The sequence below is a fragment of the Rhinolophus sinicus genome, chromosome 5 (genome assembly GCF_057876585.1).
Source record: "Rhinolophus sinicus isolate RSI-liver-muscle chromosome 5, RSI-T2T, whole genome shotgun sequence".
NCBI classification, from domain to species: Eukaryota; Metazoa; Chordata; class Mammalia; order Chiroptera; family Rhinolophidae; genus Rhinolophus; species Rhinolophus sinicus.
The window spans coordinates 90,121,046-90,139,754 of record NC_142505.1 but is presented as its reverse complement, the minus strand read 5'-3'; the positions used below and the strand labels follow the sequence as shown (position 1 = coordinate 90,139,754).

At 47.2% G+C, this 18,709-nt stretch overlaps 1 protein-coding gene across 3 annotated transcripts; it reads right to left on the bottom strand.

Moving 5' to 3' along the window:
• Positions 1-1,532: 1,532 nt before the first annotated feature.
• Positions 1,533-18,634, bottom strand: MYOZ3 (myozenin 3). Of its 3 annotated transcripts, none has more exons than XM_019734431.3 (6): positions 17,116-18,634; positions 14,998-15,059; positions 9,649-9,803; positions 8,517-8,649; positions 7,916-8,078; positions 1,533-4,983 (listed from the first exon to the last, which is right to left on the bottom strand). In XM_019734431.3, exons 1-6 carry the CDS (start codon positions 17,457-17,459, stop codon positions 4,815-4,817), a joined length of 1,026 nt encoding a protein of 341 aa, XP_019589990.2. In that variant the 5' UTR covers positions 17,460-18,634; the 3' UTR covers positions 1,533-4,814. The 3 variants fall into 3 exon arrangements, with proteins under 3 accessions (XP_019589990.2, XP_074169889.2, XP_019589988.2); XM_074313788.2 differs by lacking the exon at positions 17,116-18,634 and adding an exon at positions 16,948-17,024 and having other exon boundaries at positions 2,459-4,983; XM_019734429.3 differs by lacking the exon at positions 17,116-18,634 and adding an exon at positions 16,637-16,851 and having other exon boundaries at positions 2,459-4,983.
• Positions 18,635-18,709: the final 75 nt, after the last annotated feature.

The following is an 18,709-nucleotide window of genomic DNA, read 5'->3' as shown; positions in this document are numbered from 1 at the left end:
TCAGTAGGAGGGAATTATGTTCCACCTCCTGAAGCAGGGAGTATCTACATATATTATTTGAAAGTCTTCCGTAAAGAAGGGAGATTTGTCCTGTTCTCCCCATTTACTTACCACCATGGGCCTATGATTTGTTCTTTGAGTTATAATCTGTGAGTTGTCTTTTCATTCTCTTGACAGTGTCATTTGATGCACAAGGTGTTAATTTTCTGTTTATTTATTAAAAGTGTTTCTTAGGTAGTTAAAATAATGAGTATTCTCCAATTTGGTGGTATACGATTGTACATTTTCATTTTATTGTTCAAGTTTTCCATATCTTTACTCATTTGTTTGATAACTGATCAATAATTGAAAGCAATGTGTAAATATTGCACTATGATTATGGGTTTATCGTTTTCTAAGGATCCTTATTACAATAATGCTTTTTGTCAGAAAGTCTTACCTGATAGTACGGCTAGAACGCATTTCTTTTTTTAAGTTTATTTTTCAATTAGAGTTGACCTATATTAGTTTTAGGTGTACAACATAGTAATTAGACATTTATATACCTTACGAAGTGATCACCCCAGTAAGCCATTCAGCACCATACAGTTACCACAATATTATTCACTATATACCCTGTGCTGTACTTGATGGCCCCATGCCTATTTTTATAACTGGAATTTGTATTTCTTAATCCCTTTCACCTTTTTTTGCCCATGCCCTCAACCGCCCTCCCCTATGGCGACCATCAGTTTCTCCTCTGTATCTATGAGTTTGCTTCTGTTTTGTTCCTTTTTTCTGTTTTTGTTTTTAGATTCCACATATAAGTGAAATCCTATGGTATTTGTCTTTCCTTCTCTGATTTATTTCACTTAGCATAATACCTTTTAAGTCCACCTACATTGTCACAGAAGGTAAGATTTCATTCTGTTTTATGGCTGAATAATATTCCATTATACATATGTACCACATCTTCTTTATTTATTTATCTATTGATGGGAACTTAGGTTGCTTCCATATCTTAGCTATGGTAAATAATGCTGCAGTGAACATCAGGTTGCATGTATCTTTTTGAATTGTTTTGGATTTCTTCGGATACCCAGAATTGCAGGGTCATAGTTGTAAATTTTTTTAGTAACTTCTATACTGTTCTCCATAGTGGCTGCACCAATTTACAACCCCACCAATAGTGCACAAGGGTAAAACACATGTCTTTGGGATGGGATTTGACTGCTTTATCCTTTTCCATTTCTCTATTTCACATCTGTGTTATATTTTTAGGATTGGTGCTTGTGAACAACATGGATCATCCAATCTGGTGAGTCTTATCCATTTACATTTGTTGTGATAACTGATACATTTGAATGTATTTATACCACTTTATTTTATGTGCCTTTGCTTCTTTTTCATCCTTTCTGCCAACTATGCAATTGATTTTTCTGCTCACCATTGCTGCTTAGATTTTATACTTTTCTTTCTGGATCCTTCCCAAAGCGTGTTTTTTGTTTTGTTTTGCCGTTCTTTCTGGGGTAGGTGGAATGCTCTCTTTAATATTTATTTGTCTGAAAATGTATTTTGTTCTCACTTCTTGAAGATATTTTTCCATTATTGCTGTTATTCTAAGTGTTGTTCTTTTGTAGGTAATCTAACTTTTTTGGTCTGGGTGCCTTTGAAATTTCTCTGTGACATTGGAGTTATGCAGTTTCACTGCAGTCGTTCTTAGGTGTGGATTTAATTTATCCTTCTCATGACAGGGTGATGGTTATGTGAGTGTTAACCTTGTATCAAGTTTGGAAAATCACTGGTCAACTTTAAACTTCTGGAACCCCTATTAGTCGTTTGGGCATTTTCTTTTTATCTGCCATGTCTTTTAACTTCGCTCTCATGTTTTCCGTTTCTTTACGTCTCTGTGATTTATTGTGGGCACTTTTAGTTCACAGATTCTCTCTTCATGTACATCTAATCTATTAATCTACTAACTTTTTTAAAAGAAGGGATGATTTTGGTAAAATATATCATGTACAGAAAAAGTACATAAAACACAAATGTACAACTAAATATTTTTAAAGTGAATGTCTGTGTAACAGTCACCCAGATCTAGAAATAGAAAATTTCCAGCTTTCTCAGAAGCATTTTATGTGTGCCTTCACAATCGCAAACCTTTCTGTCCTCCCACAGTTACCACTATCCTGACTGTATTCAACACTGCTTTGCATCAGTAAACACATACATATGGGTGTGCCCTCCTTGGCTTACCCTTTTGTTTCTGAGATGCCTCTGGATCGTTGCCTGTAACTGTAGGTCATTCGTGTTCATTGCTGCCATATCTAATGTCAGATTCCCAATGTTTTGGCTAGCCTCTGTCCTTTTTATTTCTGTATCATTGTGTGATTTCATTTATATAAAGAACAAAAACAGACAAACGTATGGAGAGGTTTATATGAAGGCCCCCAAATGATATGAAAGGTTAATGACGTGCTTTTTCAGGATCCAAATTTTACTTATGGTTGAATAAAGAAGCAAAATACAAACTAATACATGTAGTATGATCCCATGAACACAAAGACACATCTTTGCACTTGTGCAGTTCTACCCATGTACATAGTTATCTATTCAAATAATCCTAGAATTCTAGAAGGACCAAGTTGCTACCAGTGGTTACCTCTGAGGTGCAGGAGGGTGGGAAGGTCTGTGTCGCATGGGAGGGGCTATGTGGGCAGATACCTTTCCATTTTACTTCTTCCTTTGTTTGTTTATTTTTACTATAAGCTCTTTTTTTTTTAAACAACATGAGTGCAAGTCATATTATTAGAAGAAGAAAGGAAGGAGCGCCATGACCCTCTAGAGCATAGCAGAGCCAACCCAAGGCGGTCACTTCTGTTTCAGACACTTTAATGGTTGGTTTTCGGCTCATGGAAACATGGCTTTAAAAGGCAGTGCCCAAATCCAAGGCAGCCCATTAATTGTAAGCAATTCTAAGGGTCTGGCTTCTGGCCCCGTTAGACTGTGCAGGGCGCAGTGGAAGTCCAGAGCAAAAGGCAAATGCAACCATTATCCCATGTATCTAAGAACCAGCTAGATTCCTGAACTTCTCATCTCCCTGAGAGAGTCAGGGAAGAGGCAGAGGGAGGCAAGGGGAGGTCGTTCATGTCCAAAGGGAGCCCTGCAGTGACCAGAGGTTTCCCTTCAGGCTTCAGCTCACTAACCCCCAATCACATCCTAGCAGCCTGCTTCTCAAGTGGCATCCACTGCAAAAACGTCTTTTCCAGTCAAGAGAAGTGGTTACATGAAGTCTAATAACGATTGAGTGCCTACTATGTATTGTCTGTCACTGTGCTCAGTACAACCCAATACAGGGACTTCCTCATCTTACAGCTGGAGAAACAGGCCCACATGTGAGAAATGACCTGCTCGATGGCTAACAGTGGCAGTTAGAACCCATCCCATGCAGTCTGACTCCCCAGCCTGCTCCCTTAACCTCTAAACTCTAAGGCCGGGCACCAAGATTACGTGATCCCAGAGTCAGTGGGCATTGGCTTAGCCACCCAGCGCAGTGAAGAGACTTCCATTGGAATAGGACACACCGTTTGGGTTCTGTCTCTGGAAAAGCCACTTCCCACTTTTGAACCTGGATATCCACATCTGTGAAATGGGGCAATCCTTTCTCTCAGGGTTGTACTGGAAATTAGAAATAGGACTTGTAGAGAACCTAATACCAGCCTGAGCACTGAGGCACCCAGTAGAAAAAGCAGCTGTCACCATCGTCACCACCACCACCATTACCACCTGCACTGAGAGGCATTCCTTTCTCTCCTCTTCCTAGGGAGCTGGAGTAGAGCCCCGAACTACTCCTGAGGACTAGGGCAAGCTCTACTTCAGGGCCTGCTCAGAACGGCGGGCAGAAGGAGGTGGGAAGGTTCTTTATAAGTGCCCCCCTTTGCCTCTGCCCTCTTCTCTGTGGACCCTGCACTTCCACACGTAATACAGTCCAAGCCAGAGGAGCATTTTTCAGAAATAGCATCAGACTGAGGAAGCCGACTGCAGTTGAATCCAACACCCAGGCCGAGGCCTTCCTCCAGAACAGGGTGCCCAGTCTTTCCATCCCCATGCTCACCTCCCTAGTCCAAGCCTGTTCCTTCAAGGCTTCCTGGCTTCCTGCCTTACCCTCCAATCTGCCCCACATAGCAACTATCCAGACCCTTCACTCCCCAGCCTAAGAACTTTGTCCATCATCTCAGTACAGCCCACCCAACCTGGCCCTCTGCAGAGTCACCGACTCCTCTGACACAGCCGTCTCCCTTCTCCAGAATCCCTGCGCCTATGCTCTGCATCTTCCCCACACACCCAGCTTGGCTCACTAGGAATGCCCTCCCCATCACACCCTCTTCCCTTGATGGACTCTTACTCCTCTGGGAAGCTTCCTGGAATCCCACCCCACACCCAGGGTTAGAGACCCCCTCCTCTGCCTCACAGCACTTTGTTCCTCAGTTGCCAATTAGCATGCTTTAGGGAAAATTAAGGTAATTTACTGCTTTACAAATCTGCCCTGCTGTCTTTTCCTACTCTAGGCCAGGGCCCCTCTCCCTGTCACAGTGTCTAGCACATAGTAGGTATTTAGTAAATGTTTAGCGCATGAATAAAGACCAGCTGCATCTCAGTAAAAGGAAAAGCTTTCTAAACACCACAATTAAGGACTACTGAACTTTGTGACCTTTGTGACTGGCATAGGTTTTGTGTGTGAAGGCCCTTCATATACTGTGAAGTGCTGTTCACAAGTCTTGGCTCCAGATATTCCCCGAAGTCTGCGATCGGGGAATTGAAGATGCAGGCTGGGGCTACAGCTCCTCAGACTCTGGGAGGTTGCGGACCCAGCCCTGGGCCACTCTGTTGAAGTTAGGTCTGAGGCGGAGGAGTTCCAAGCCACTGATGAGCTCCGGGACGAAGGGGGTGCCTGCCCTGGGCATGGTCTCCCCCACCAGGGCTCCTCCAAAGGGCACCGGGGTCCTGGGGAAAGAAGAGCAGCAGGAGGGGTGGGAATTATGGGACAGGAATGGCAGAATACTGACATGCGGGTCACCGTGTGGAGCCCCACCCCTGCCTCTCCCTGGGCCTCAGTTTCCCCTTCTGTACAGCAAGGTTTCATACTATCTTTAACAGGTTTCTCCAGCTCTGCACCTGGTCAGGATGGCTTGTTGTTTAGAAATTGGAGTGAAATTTTCAGCGTTAGAATTGGTTTGTCGTAGGCAAAACTCTAGATTCCCCCTAAGTTCCAGGAGGGAGTAGAGTTGAATAGTGTTTCCTTCCTCTTGTTATCTCCTCTTAGAACAATCTACTGCAAACTGGAGAGAGAAGGGAAGATTACAAACAGCATGGAGAATCAGGGAAGTACAGATGACAACACACATGCCATTTCTCACCCATATGACTGGCAAGAAGAAACAATTCGATAATGGGCAAAGTTTCATTCATATCCTGCTGTTTGGAGGGTACATTGGTGCTGCTCCCTTGAAGGAAAATGTGGCAGGATCTTTTTAACCTGAAAATGTGCAACTGTCAACCAGCAACTCCACTGCCAGCATATGGCTTAGGGAAACGTGTGTGTATGCACAAGGAAGCAGTGTGAGCAAGGATTAGTGACAAACCAGAAACAACCCATTGTCCACTGGCAGAGGCATGGACACGACAAATGTATATTCAAATGATGGAATATTATGCAGCAGCTTAAAAGGGAAACAATCTGTATGTAGTAAGTAAAGTAGGTTTTAAGAGAATAATGTTGAATGAAAAAAGCAAGCACGTTACAGAAAGAAATGCAAAGTATTAAAACACATACACGGAAAACAATGCTGTATCTCCCATAGGTACGGAGCTGCCCATAGAAAATGTTCTGAAAACCTACACACCAGCCTGACAACAGTGTTACCTTTAGGAAGGGAACTGGGATTAGGACGGTGAACAAAGGAACCCTACCTTTATCTGTAGTTGCCTAGTTCGTTTGTTTTAAGAGAATATTAAGTATATAATTTAAAAACTTTTATATTTTAAGAAAAATGAAAAGCATGGCTCATGTCATGTTTTCCCCACAGCCTGGGACCAATGGGGAAATGGGGGTGCTTGCCCCTGCGGTAGAGAGGCGAACCTTGGGCCAGGGCCTGGGTTCCAGCAAGGACAGGGTTTCTGCCTGGACCACCCCAGCTTTGGCGGCAACAGCCAGGCCCCGTGAGAACAGGCTGGGCGGTTTCCAAGCTGAGCAAGCCTCACAGTTGGGCCCTTGACTAAGAGCCCAGAGCCCTGGATCCTGAACACAGCTTGGCGACCAACACTGCTCTTCCTCCTCAGTCTGCCTCAGTTCACCCTTCTGCCCCAGAAGGCTTCTGGGCTCAGGGCTCCCTAAGACCCTCTTTTTGTTCATGGGACTGTGCCTCAGCCTGTCTTATCTGAGGTATAAGACGGATGGGGTTGTGATCTGAGCTGGCTGCCAGGAGTAAATGCTCAGTGAGGGTTTTAAATAGCTGGGCAGGCAGGGTCTGAGGGCCCCAGTAGGTGAGAGAGCACAGGCCTGCCCGGCCGTAAACCCCAATGGCTCATGGCTCACACAGAGCCTGTTGAGTGCAGTTCTTTCCATCAGGGCCCTCCGTGGCTATGAGCTGTATGAAGGCAGTCATGTCCCTCCTGAACAGTCTCTTCTCAAGGCCCATCGTCCCTAATCCTGCAGCCCTCCCTCAGAGGGCCTGGTCTCCAGGCCCAGCCAGGCCCTGGCGGCCATCCGTCTACCTTTGTCAGACAGACACAGTCTCCACGTGTGGTCTGAGCAGGTGCCAGAAGAGTTGGCCTGTGGCCTCCTCTCTGTGGACCCTGCACTTCCACACCAAATGCAGTCCAAGCCAGAGGAGCATTTTTCAGAAATAGCATCAGACTGAGGAAGCCAACTGCAGTTGAAATCCAACCCCCAGCCCAAGGCCTTCCTCCAAGTGCCAAGCTCCTGTCTTGACTCCTATAATTTGTTTTCTGGCCCCTAGGGCAGGATGTTAAATTTATTCCTTTCAAGTCTCCTCTAGTAGCTTTTCTAGCTATCACCTTCATTTCCGCCTGTAAATAATAATAATAATAGCAGCTATTATTAATATTAAGAGCTTGCCAGAAACTATGCCTATGGCTCCTTATGCCATCACAACAACCTTAGGAAGTAGATACTGTAATAGTTTCATTGTACAGATGGGGAAATGGAGGCTCAGAGAGGTTAAGTGACTTCCCCTAAGGCCACTTAGCCAGGTAAGGAGTCTGCATTTAAGCCCACGTTGAGGCCCCATGCTCTAAACAGCGGGAGCCACTCTGTGGCTCTCACCTCGGGTGTGCAGCGTTTCACTGCCACTCCCCACTTTGCTACAGCCTCAAAGCCACTTTCTAGGCCTCTTCCAGACCAGTGAGGAAAGACTGAGCTAGTCTAGGACTGGTGAGATCTGGGGCCCCCACCCAGGGAAGGACGTGCACCTCAATGCCATCAAAGACGTGGCACAAGGCAGTGAGAGAGAACAAGAAACCGGCTCTGGAGTCAGACAAACCCAGACTTGGACCCCAGCCCTGCCGCTGCTTCCTTGCTTTGGGACTTTGGGCAGGTTGTTGATAATCCTGAGTGGTCTCTTCACCAACAGAATAAGAAAAATCATAGCCAACCACCCTGTTGTGGGGAGGATCCAACAAGATGTGTGACACATTCACCCACTTATTCCCTGTGCATTTATTGAGCACCTACTATGTACTGAGGCAAGCATTTTATTAGATTCTAGCAAGAGCTCACTAAACGTATATAAAGTGTTCAGATAGAGCCTGTCATGTAGAAAGTGCTCAAGAAATGCAGCTACTGCCTTGGTTGTGACTGGCTCCTGCGCACCCTGTACCCTCGGGCTCTCTCTCCCCAAGCTGTCTGCCGCCTTACTTGTTGAAATTTCGGTACTCAGCAGGGCTAGGGGTGTGACTTCGGCCATCGCTCTGGTAGTCCCGGTAGCTGATGACGTCCTGCCACGGGCAGCGGTAGCCCTTGGGGATGACAGTGTGGTTGAACTTCTCCGGCGGGACGCTCTTGAGTGGCTCGGCATAGCCTGGAGGTGGAGCAGGGCGCGTGGGAGGTGGGCAGGAAGGGGCCTGGGTTCCTTCCTCCCTCGGCCCCACTCCCACGTCCACCTCGGATGCGGTTGGGGGAGGGAAGACTGGAGCCGAGAAAGGGGAGGGGGTGAAGCCAAAGTTGCTCCAGCAAAGAAGACCCTTCCCCCTCCCTGGAAACGAGGACTGGAGCAGGGGAATCACGAGTTAGGACGCAGGTTCTGGTCTTGGCTGGAACTCGGGCTCGCTGTGTGACCTGGGTCGTGTGGCTGCTCCTCTTTGGGCTTGTGTTAGGTCCGTGGAGGGGTGTGTATGTTTGTGAACGGGCGGGGGGGGGGGGGCGTGGACTAGACACTCTCCTCCTTCCCCCGCCTCCGTGGGGCACTCCCACGCTCCGGTCCCCCAGCTCTGGTCCCGGGACCGGGGAGGCCACTTACCTGGCGCCAGGGCGCTGGGGCTGCGGGCGCGCTCTGCTTGGGAAGCTGCGGGCTGGTTGTCCTCGGGGACCCCGGGAGAAGTATGTAAGGTGTGGAGTTGGAAGCCGTAGCTCTCCTCCGGGCCGTTGGCAACCTGGACACGGGCGGGCTCGTTGTCTTCCAGCCGCCAGGCCCCTTTCCCCAGCTTCCCCTCCTGTAGGGTTTCCCTTCACCGTTTCCAGCTGCCTTCCCCGCCACCATTTGTGGGGGTCAGACAAACCGCAGGGAGGTTCAGCGCCACAAAGGCCAGGGATCACCCTCCACCAAAGTAAGGGGGGGCACATGATCCTAGCGCCCACTTCCCAGCGATGTTGCAGGGTATGAGTTCATAGTGTAGAGCGCTACACCCCTTGCTCTGCACAGAGATGCTCTATATGTTAGTTGCTATAATAATACTGACCCTTCACCTTCCTAAGCCTCAGTTTCGCTCTTTGTAAAATTGAGATAATGATGATAATATCACTTTTTGAGCATTAAATGAGATGATACATGTGAATCACTTAGCACTGTCTTAGGCACATAGCAAAGGTAGGGGTTTTGTCACCTTTATTATTCTGACCTTTTGCTCCTTCTCAGTCGCCTCCTGTCTCATCCAGAAATTGCGTGGAGCATGGATGCAATGGCCCGAGTTCCTTAGAAGTACGTACCTGAAACTGCCTGCTGCCTTTTTGAAGCCTAGGGATAAACCATTCCTGCCTCCTTTCTCTGCCAGCAGACTAGACTGTTCCCATGACCTTTTCCTTCTTCCAGTGAGAAGGGAAAAAGGCATTCTGAGTTTTCCATCTTAGGTCAAGTCTAATCTAAATCCTGCTCGTCCAGAGCGTATGACTGTTCTTCAGCCCTTGTAGAAGCCAGAACCCCTTCCCTCTGAAGCTCATCCTGCCCTGTTTTGTGTCTGGGGAGAGATGCCTAAAGAGGTTTAACACTTTTCTAGGATCACACAGCAAGGCAGGGGCTCAGCCTTCTGTAGCTGGAGCTTGAGGGACTCTCAGGGGCCAGAGGTGCTCACGCAGCTCATGGTTTGGCTTTAGGCTAACCACTGGCCCTCTCTGGGCCTCAGTTTCCTTGTGAGCACAATGGGGATCTTACTCACCGCCCGCTGGCTGGCTGCCAACTCAAAGGTGAATTTCTGCACACGGCGTTGCCTCTTCTGGAAGAGGAGGGATCCTCTGTTGTTACGTAACGATAGCTCCTCCATCATCAAATCCTGGGGCACACTCAGCTTCTTGCCCAGGTCCAGCAAAGGGACTGTGGGGAGAGGCCAGAGCGAGCCCTTATGACCTCACCCGTAGGGTATTCGCAGCCACCTCTAAGGGGATCTCCTCACAGCACTGTCCACTGTGTGTGAGAATACCAGCTTCTCCCACTCCTGTCAATACCAGGTGTCATCATTCAGTGGACGTGTTGCCCACCTGGTGGGCAGAAATGACACCTCCGAGTTTAATTTGCATGTGTTTGACACTCAGTGAAATTAAGCTCTGCTTTAGATATTCTTTGGCCATTTGTATTTCTTCCATGAAATTCCGGTGCAGCTCGTTGTCCACGGTGGTGGAGGTTGTAAGAAATTAACAGATTCTAGATATCTTTTAAAGGTGAGCCATGGATGTGGGGCATTAAAGAGAAAGAGGAGTGGAGGCTTTCTGGCCTGAGGCACCGGAGAGATGGAGCAGCCACTCCCTGAGATGGGCAGCCTGGAGGAGAAGGTGCGGGGAAAGATCAGGAGTTCGGCTTTAGACGTGTGTTCTTTTACTTTTAAAATAGCCTCTTATTATTATAGAACATTATCTATATGTATTAAAGAACGTTAGAAAATACAGCTATAAGAGAAAAAGAAAAGAAGAATACCCTTTTCTACCACTCAGAGATCGCCATTATTAACACCTTAGGATATATCCTTTCCTATCTTTTCCAATGACTATATATTTATATATGAGTTTTTAACCAAAATGAAATCATAGCCTATGTGCTTTATAACGTCTTTTATCAATTAAAGATCTCCACCTTTCCAAGTGGACAACTTTTTGTTTTATATCACGCCAAGTCCACATTCAAAGCCCCTTAATTTTCTTCAAAACTGGTCAAATAAGGTTTGAAGAGCCTTGTAGAAATCCAAGTGGAGAGGCCAAGGAGGGAGCGGGATGTGTGAGTCTTGTGTTCATGGGAGAAAACTGACCTAAGGTGAAAACTGAGGCATCGCAAGCATATAAATGGTATTTGTTGTTGGTTTTCTTCAGTGAAAAATATTACGTTTATTTCTTATCGTTAGGAATATAGCAGGTTGGTGGCCAGGGCCTCCACATGTAGGTAAATGAGGAACCAGTCCTGGAGTCTGGGAAGGAGCACCCAGTGAAGCGGGAGGAAATCTAGAGTGTGGTATCCTGGAAACCAAATGATAAAAGCATTTCAGGGAGGGTGGTGTGATCAACACAGTCAAATGTTGCTCATGTGTCAAGTACGATGAGGGCTAAATTGACCACAATATTTAGTAACGTGCCGTTACTATTGGTGATCTTCACCAAGGCAGTTGCTGTGGAGTATTTGGGTGTGAAAGTCTTATTGGAAAGGAATCAAGAGAAAAGGACAGAGGGACAATTTAACCACACCACCAGGAAGCAATGAGCCAACTCTAGGATGTGGGACATTCTACAGGGCAACTGGCCTGATGTCTTCAAAGGAGTGAATGACATGAAAAAAAAAGGGAGGGGTGCATTTTAGATTAAAGGAGACTTAAGAGACATAGCAACCAAATAAAAACAATGGCCCTATTTGGATTCTCATTAAAACAAACTAGAAAATTGGAGAAAGTTGACTATGGGACTGGTTATTAGATAGTATTCAATCAATATTGCTAATTTTGTTCACTTTGCTAATATCTTTGTGGTATAAGGAAATGTGCTTTTTATTATTTTTGATGTGTTTGGAAGTATTGAGGACATGAAATCACATGCTCTTTGGGATTTGCTTTGGATTCCAGGAATAAAAGGGGAACCATGTGGCTTTGCACTCTACATTTGTGTGTGTTTGGAAATCGGCTAAATAAAATGAGAAAAAGAGAAAAGGAGAGAAAGGGAAGAAAGTAGAGACAACTGCTTTGAGGAACTGTGCTCTAAAGGACCACGGCTAGAGGCAGCTGTAGAATCAAGAGGGATTTGTTTGTTTGTTTGTTTTTCTTTGTGTTTGCTTGAAAATTTTTATTGTGGGAAAACACACATAACAAAATTGATCATCTATTTTTGATTAACTATTTTTCAATGTGCAGTTCAATGGTATTAAGTGCATGTTTGTTTTTAAAGAGGGAGAAATAACAGCATGTTTGTTAGCTGATGACGGGAACATTTGACAATGCAATAGAGACAGGAGAATGACTGCAGGAGTGTCCTTGAGCAGGAGAGAGGGGAGGGGAGGGCATCTGGTGCCCACCTAGAAGGGTTGGCTTCAGACAGGGGCAGGGAGAGTTCTACCACATCAAGAAGGAAAACTGAAAACGTGGACACAGGCAAGCAAGTGGACTGATATGCATGCAGGGGGCAGCCTGCAGACGGTCTCTTTTGGTGACTTGACTTCTCTCAGTGAAAGAAGCAAGGTCATTAGCTGAGAATGAAGATGGGGGAGGAAGTAGGGGAGGGAGGTTTGAGGAGAGAGGTTGCTGAAGTTGTCTAAGAGAATAGTGTGGGAGAGTGAATGAGTCAGGGAGATGGACGTGGACACCAGGCGGCCCTGAGGCCATTCAGGTGCTGTGACTCCATCCTGTGGACTCCTACACAGCCTTTTCAAAAAGGAGGTTGATGTTTCTGTTCATTCTTTCAGCAAATATAGAGAAAGTACCTTCCAGGAACAGAAAGAAATCCACTGTAGGTGAAAAGGGGGGTAAAGTAAGTTTCAGAAGAATCTGTATTCTAAGGTCCCACTCATATATTTTAAACCATTAATATATATTTATGCACATACTGCAAAATCTGCAAGGAGACATGCCTGTTAGCAGTGATGACTTATGGGCCTTAGGGAGGAGGAGGGCTGGAAATTGTGTGCACTGTTTTTTGTTTTCATTTTAAACAAGAAAAAGTGCTGCATACTTAAAAAATATAAAAGACTATTTATATGTAAATACATAATAAAAATTCTCCTGGCATTGTATTCTCAAATCCTATCTGGATGAACTGAGCTCAATATTTAAAGAAAAGAGAAAAACTATAGATAAAACCTATTTGACTAAGCAATGCTATTTCTAAGCACCCATTCTTGGGGAGAAAAAATTGAATAAACATGCCTGAAGATATTCATACAAGGATGTTTATTACAGTGAGGTTTCAATTTGTGAAAACTGGGGGTCAGTCTTATGGTGGGTGCTGTCCAGATGCCCTTTACCAGTGGCTAGCCGTCCAAAACTTCCACCTTCTGCAGAGGACTGCCCAGGTAAACAGACGTGGCCAGCCCCCTTGTTGAAGATGGGATGAATTCTATGGCGTAATTCATGTTCTGGAGGCTTCACAGGGTCATCTTGAACCTCAGCTACAGCTGAGCCCACATCCTTGCTTAACAATTTCCCCTGCGCCGTCCTGCTTACGTCACTTCCCTTCTGAGAGCATGACGTTAATAAGTCACTTGCTCGAGAATCCTCAGGCTCTGCTCTTAAGGGTCCCAACCTGAGGATAGCCCTTATGACCACCATCAGGGTGTCTGTGTGTGTATGTGTGTGTGAATATAATTGTGTATAACATATTATATACTAAGGAGCAAGGGAAGGGGAGGCAGTGAGCTAAATCATACTAGGATAGAAAGTTTGTGGTATGCTGCTAAGTGAAAAAAAATTTAAGCTGAAGAACACAGTGCATAGTCTTTAGCCCACGTGGATGTGTATCCATTTATACAAATATATATGAACAGAAGGATTGACCCAAATATGTGAGCAGTGGTTATCTCCAGGTGCTTCCATTATGAGGCACTTTTGCTTTCAGAGTCATTCATGTCTGTTTTGTCTGAATATTTTATAACGATGTATTATGTGTATACAATAAAGAAGCAGCGCTAGAGAGAAAAATCTGGAGTGGAATCTCAGCTCTACCACCTCCTAGATGTGTGACCACCTAGCTCCTCTGAGCCTCCGTTTTCTTATCTGCAAAATAGGGATAATTATGTCTAACTTACAGAGTTGTTGTGAGGGTTATGGTTAAGTAAGCAGTCTGGCATAAAGCGTAAAAGCTCTTAGCACAGTATCTGACACGTGGTAATAGTAAGTATTTTTATTATTATTACTTTACAATGGCTGTCTTTTGGTGGTGAGACCATGAGATGATTTTTTCTTTCTACCTGTCTTCAGTGTCAAAATTGTCTTTAATTAATACCCTAGCAATAGTCAATAATTTATTCATTTCCAGTCTAGCATAAATGATGTGTGTCAATATTCAAGGGTCCATAATTAATTAATTACTTAGACACAAGAAGAGAGAAGGCATTGCCTGATTTCTTCTAGTTAGAATATCAACACCTTCCAAAGTTTGCATATTTTAGCACATAAAATCATGAAATAGAAAAACAAAGAAACTTGACTCCAACAAAAGGAGGCAAGAACACACAGGATAGGTTAAAAGGACAACTCACATATACAGTCATACAACATGATTAAATGCTTCTTAGAACTCTGACTGAGGCAGCGCTGTAACAGTGCCCTGAGGCAAGGGTTTGTCCGAGCTCCCTCGGTTCCCTGTTCACCTGTGTCAGAAGCTCCTGGGTGCTTGCCTAACAGGAGAATGGACGGCCCCTGTCCAGGTCCGCTGTATCAGAATCCCTGGGGTGGACGCTGGGAATGTGTATTTTAACCAACAACGCTGTGTCACTATGATTCACACAAAAGTTTGAGAGCCCTGACTTAGTTGAATTTGTTTTTAAAATACTTGAAATGCTCTAAAGTAGGCCAAATAAACAGACTCCGAAATTATGCCAAAAATTCCGGAAGAGGTTTTATAAAGTTGATAAACACGTATTTTAGAGGATTTGTTCATTGGATGAGTTGGCTGTTGAGTGAAATGGTTTGAGGCAGATTGGGTAGCCCGCTTTTGCCACCCTACCCCACTCTCAGTGAGACCCACAGTTTCCGTCAGCAAGGACAAGTGTGCGGGGTAGTTTGGGGCCGCAGTTAGGGCTGGGTCTGGGACCAGAGCCCGCATAGCTCAATTCGGAGCTGAGGTGAGGACTTAGCTGGGGCCAGGGCCCGTCTAGGGCACTCAACCTCAGCTCCTAGGTGAGAGGACACCGGGGCAAGCCCCCTCCCAGTGCTTCAGGAAGCTTCCCAGCCCAGGTGGCAGATTCCCCAGGTACTCTGTCAGGCTGGCCTGGAACTCACACCTGTTTGCCTAGGCCTGGGGACAGCAGGCCTGAGGGGCCACAGGGTGGGACTTAGAAAGGATGGGGTCTGAGGAATGCACAAGAGCTGGGGCCACCTTACCTGGTCCTGGTTGGTCCCCCATGGCAGCCATCACTGGCTCCTTCTGCTCCTTGGGGATCATCCTGTGGGGGAAATGATCCGCAAATGGGCCCGGCGGCCTCCATTGCTCCTCACACCTCCTTCCAGTCCTTGGTCCGCTCCGCTCCAGCCCTGAACAGCCTTGCTCCACCTCAAAGTCTCAGGCAAGGGTTCTCTGAGCTGGCAGGGCCATTGAGGTCTCTTCATACAGAGAAGGAGCCTGTGGCCCAGGGAGGGCGAGGGAGATGCCTGAGGCTTCCATGCAGCTGGAGAGGCACTCTCCTCAGGCTGTGCTCTCTGGGATTAGGGGCGGGGCAGGTGGGGGTCTCAGACTGTTTGCATCCACTGCCTCAGGTGAGGTCTGATCAGTGGCTGACAAAGGTTGGAGGTTTATGTCAGGCCGAGAGGGGTATGGGTGGGTAGGCTGGGGTGACACTGGGATCTGCAAGACAGGTCCTCCCCTCTGGTCCCCAGTACTTAGCCCCGAGGCTTGAGGGCACAGGCTGGTCCAAGGAAGCTGAGAGAAACATCGCACCCTTCCTCTACCCTCATCCCTGAGCTAACTTACATGGTTTTCTCTTCTATTTTTAAAAATATAATTTTTAAAACTTTTCAGTTACCACCGACATATAATATTATATTAGTTTCAGTTGTACAACATAGTGATTAGACATTTATGTAACTTACGAAGTGATCACCCCAGTAAGTCTAGTACCCCAAGGTGCTCTCTTCTTCCTTGCCCCTTCTCTCCCGCCTCCTTCATCCCCCCATGTGCATCTAATGGCACTTTCTAGGAATCTTGGAGGAGATTTACAAATAAAATGATGTCGAGAGACCCAGAGAACCCTGCAGGTCCCAAGTCCAGATCCCCTAACTTGCCCCCAAAAGAGAAGACAGACCCTTGAGCCCCCTGACCGATTATGCTCTCCTGTGCCCCTCTGCTTTGCTTCCAGGTGTTTCTATATTCCTTCCTTAAGAAAAACAATCTGCCTCCATCTGGATGCCCCACGCCCAGGTCAGTGGGCACTGAGCTGGGAGACTTGGGATCTAATCGGTGTCCCTGACTTTCTCTGCAACCGTGAGCAGCCACTCAGCTCTGTGACTCAGTTCCCCTCTCTGTAACATAGGGCGCTGGGCTAGACCATGGGGATCCAGGGATGGGCTTCAGGGCATCCACAAGCCCCCTAAAAGTGGATGCAGATATGGCCACGTCCACATGCCTTTGGGGTGAGGGTCATGAGGTGATCCAGAGTGCTCTGGCCGGGACCACTGAGGACTGTACAGTCCAAAGGGCTGTTTCTTGATAAACACTCCCCTTCCAGAAATTCACAGACATTAGGAAGGGCCCCTCACTTTCCAGGCGTGGACCCTGCTTCCCTCTGAGGAGTGCCATTACCTATCCCCCATCTTAAATCCTGGCCACCCCCTCCCCATTAACCTAGAGTAACCTCGGGCTTAGAATCCCTCCCTTCCCAACTCAGGATTTAGGCCCCCTTGAAGCCCCACACTTCCCAGACCCTCTGCAGGGCTCTTGCTCTGCTTGGAGGGGAAGGGGCTCTGGGAATTGGCTCATCTCCGCCCACTCCCCACAGCTCCTCAAGCTCCCCTAGGAACCTGGTACCTGAGAGATGGGACCACAGTGGGCAGAGGGAGTGTCAGACCCTCAAGATAACACCTTTGTCAGGAAGCTGAGAGCTGAGTGGTCGGTGTCCTTACAGCAGTCAGGCAGTCAGGGAGCAGAGTGCCCTGCAGCCAGCTCTGGCCTCAGCCTTGTCATGGCTCACAGCCTTATTTCGGGCTGCAACAGGATCCAGGGACAGATGCTAAAAGTACCAGGCCCCAGGGAAGACAGGTGCCCCAGCAGCAGGCCCTTGCCAACAGAAGGGTTTGCACACACATACACACACATTCATATGCACACCCCAAAGTCACCTGGAAATGCTGAGAGTCAGTCGCCAGTCATTTGAGCTTGCTATTGGAACCTTAATGCCTAGAATATGGCCTGATAAGAATGCAATAGATATTTGTGGAATGAATGGATGGATGATGGATGGATGCATGAATGCATGAATGAACTGTCCTCTGATATCTTTGACTTACTCATTTCTTCTTTCCTTCCTTTCTTCCTTCTGCTTCTTTCCTTCTTCTCTCCCTCCTTCCCACCTTCTCACATTCTCTGAGCCTCTCTCTATGGACTGAAAATAAATAAGGCAGGACTCTGTACTCAATGAGCTCAGCCAGGCCCAAGTCAGACCCGTAAACAAGACTTTTAGATGCATCATGGGAAATGCTCTGGGAGTGCCCAGGGGAGGGTTGCACCAACTCGGCCTGGGGGTGGGGAAGTCTTCCCAGAGGAGGAGACATTTGAGCTGGGCCTTGAAGGATGAGTGGGAGTTCACTGGGCAGAGAGAAGGCACAGGAATTGCAGGCAGAGGCCACGTCATGTATAAGGATGGTAGGGGGTCAACAAGTAGAGTCCGAACTGGTGGGAGGAGGGGCGGTGCTGATAGATGAGGCTAGACAGGTGGGCAGGGGCCAGATCACAGCAGGCTTTTCAAAAGGCAAATGCGCTTTATAGTCATTGAAGTTTAAAGCAGTGGAATGGAGTTGTCAGATTGGTATTTTCTGAAGACATCTCTGGCTGCCATGTGGAAAATGGGGGAGGGGGGAGCTAGACTGGAGTCAGGACTTACTGTGGTCAGGGGAGGGACAGAGGGCATGCAGAGGAGGAGAGGGACTTGAGGGGAGATTGGGGGAGTCACCAAGTCCTGGTGAGAGACTTGATGTGGGAGATGAGGAGAGGGCCACTCTCATGTCTGGCCAAGCGACTAATGAAGGTAACGGGAGGAGCAGATTGTGGTGGGGGGTGAATACTGAGTTCAGTTTCCGATGAACTTGGTTTGAAGTGTCTGGAGACTGGGATCGGCAAGAGGCAGGGGGATAGTGCGTTCAGGAGAGGTTCCAGCTGAAGGTAAAGGTTGGTTCAGAGGTGCACTAGCCACACTCATGGAAGGGTGGGGCCAGCAAGGATGTACTGGGTCCAGGGCAGGGAGCACCTGTGCCTGTGACGGGACACTGTTCAAGGGCATGTTTCTGACACCTTCTTAGGCAGAAGCCCATACTCTGCTGTGGACCACTTGTACTTAGCTTCCTGCCCCTCAGGTGCCTCGCCAGCCTCGAGCTTCTAGAGAGGAAGGTGAGGGAGGTTCTGAGGGCAGTTTTGATCGGCCTCACCTAAAAGTCGGGCCACAATCCCCTTCTCTAGGCAAGTGATACCCTCATCAGGAGAGAAGCACCCTTGATGGTCTGGGTCCTGAGCTCACTAGGGTTGCCTGGACTTGGACATGAGATTCTCCTTCTGCGTAGAGTCCTGACCTACCAGGAGAAAGCAGCCCTAGAGCACTGGGCTCTGACCCAGCGTGGCCCTGCCCACTTTAGTGTCAGTGTCTTGTGGTCAGGACCTGGATAATACCACCCTGAGACATCACCTAGCCCAGCTCACTCATGACACAGATAGGGAAACTGAGGCCTGGAGAAGGAATGAGCTTACCCAGTAGATGACAGGGCCAGGACTTCAACCCAGTGACTTCTTCTATGGCCCAGAGTTTTTCTGTTGTTCCCTTTCTCTCCTCATGGTTGCTACTTTTCAAGCTCCCATCCCATGTGTGTCAAATGTTCTCATTCACCCAAAGTC

Bases quoted from the DNA above. Each gene is read 5' to 3' on its own strand.
- MYOZ3 (XM_019734431.3), bottom strand. From the start codon at position 17,459: ATGACGTGGCCTCTGCCTGCAATTCCTGTGCCTTCTCTCTGCCCAGTG. The intron at 15,060-17,115 runs GTAAGTCAAAGA...TTTCCCCCACAG, and splicing joins AGGAAGGAAAGAAGAAATGA to GATGATCCCCAAGGAGCAGA. The intron at 4,984-7,915 runs GTAAGGCGGCAG...TTCTTTCCCCAG, and splicing joins GAGTACCGAAATTTCAACAA to GACCCCGGTGCCCTTTGGAG.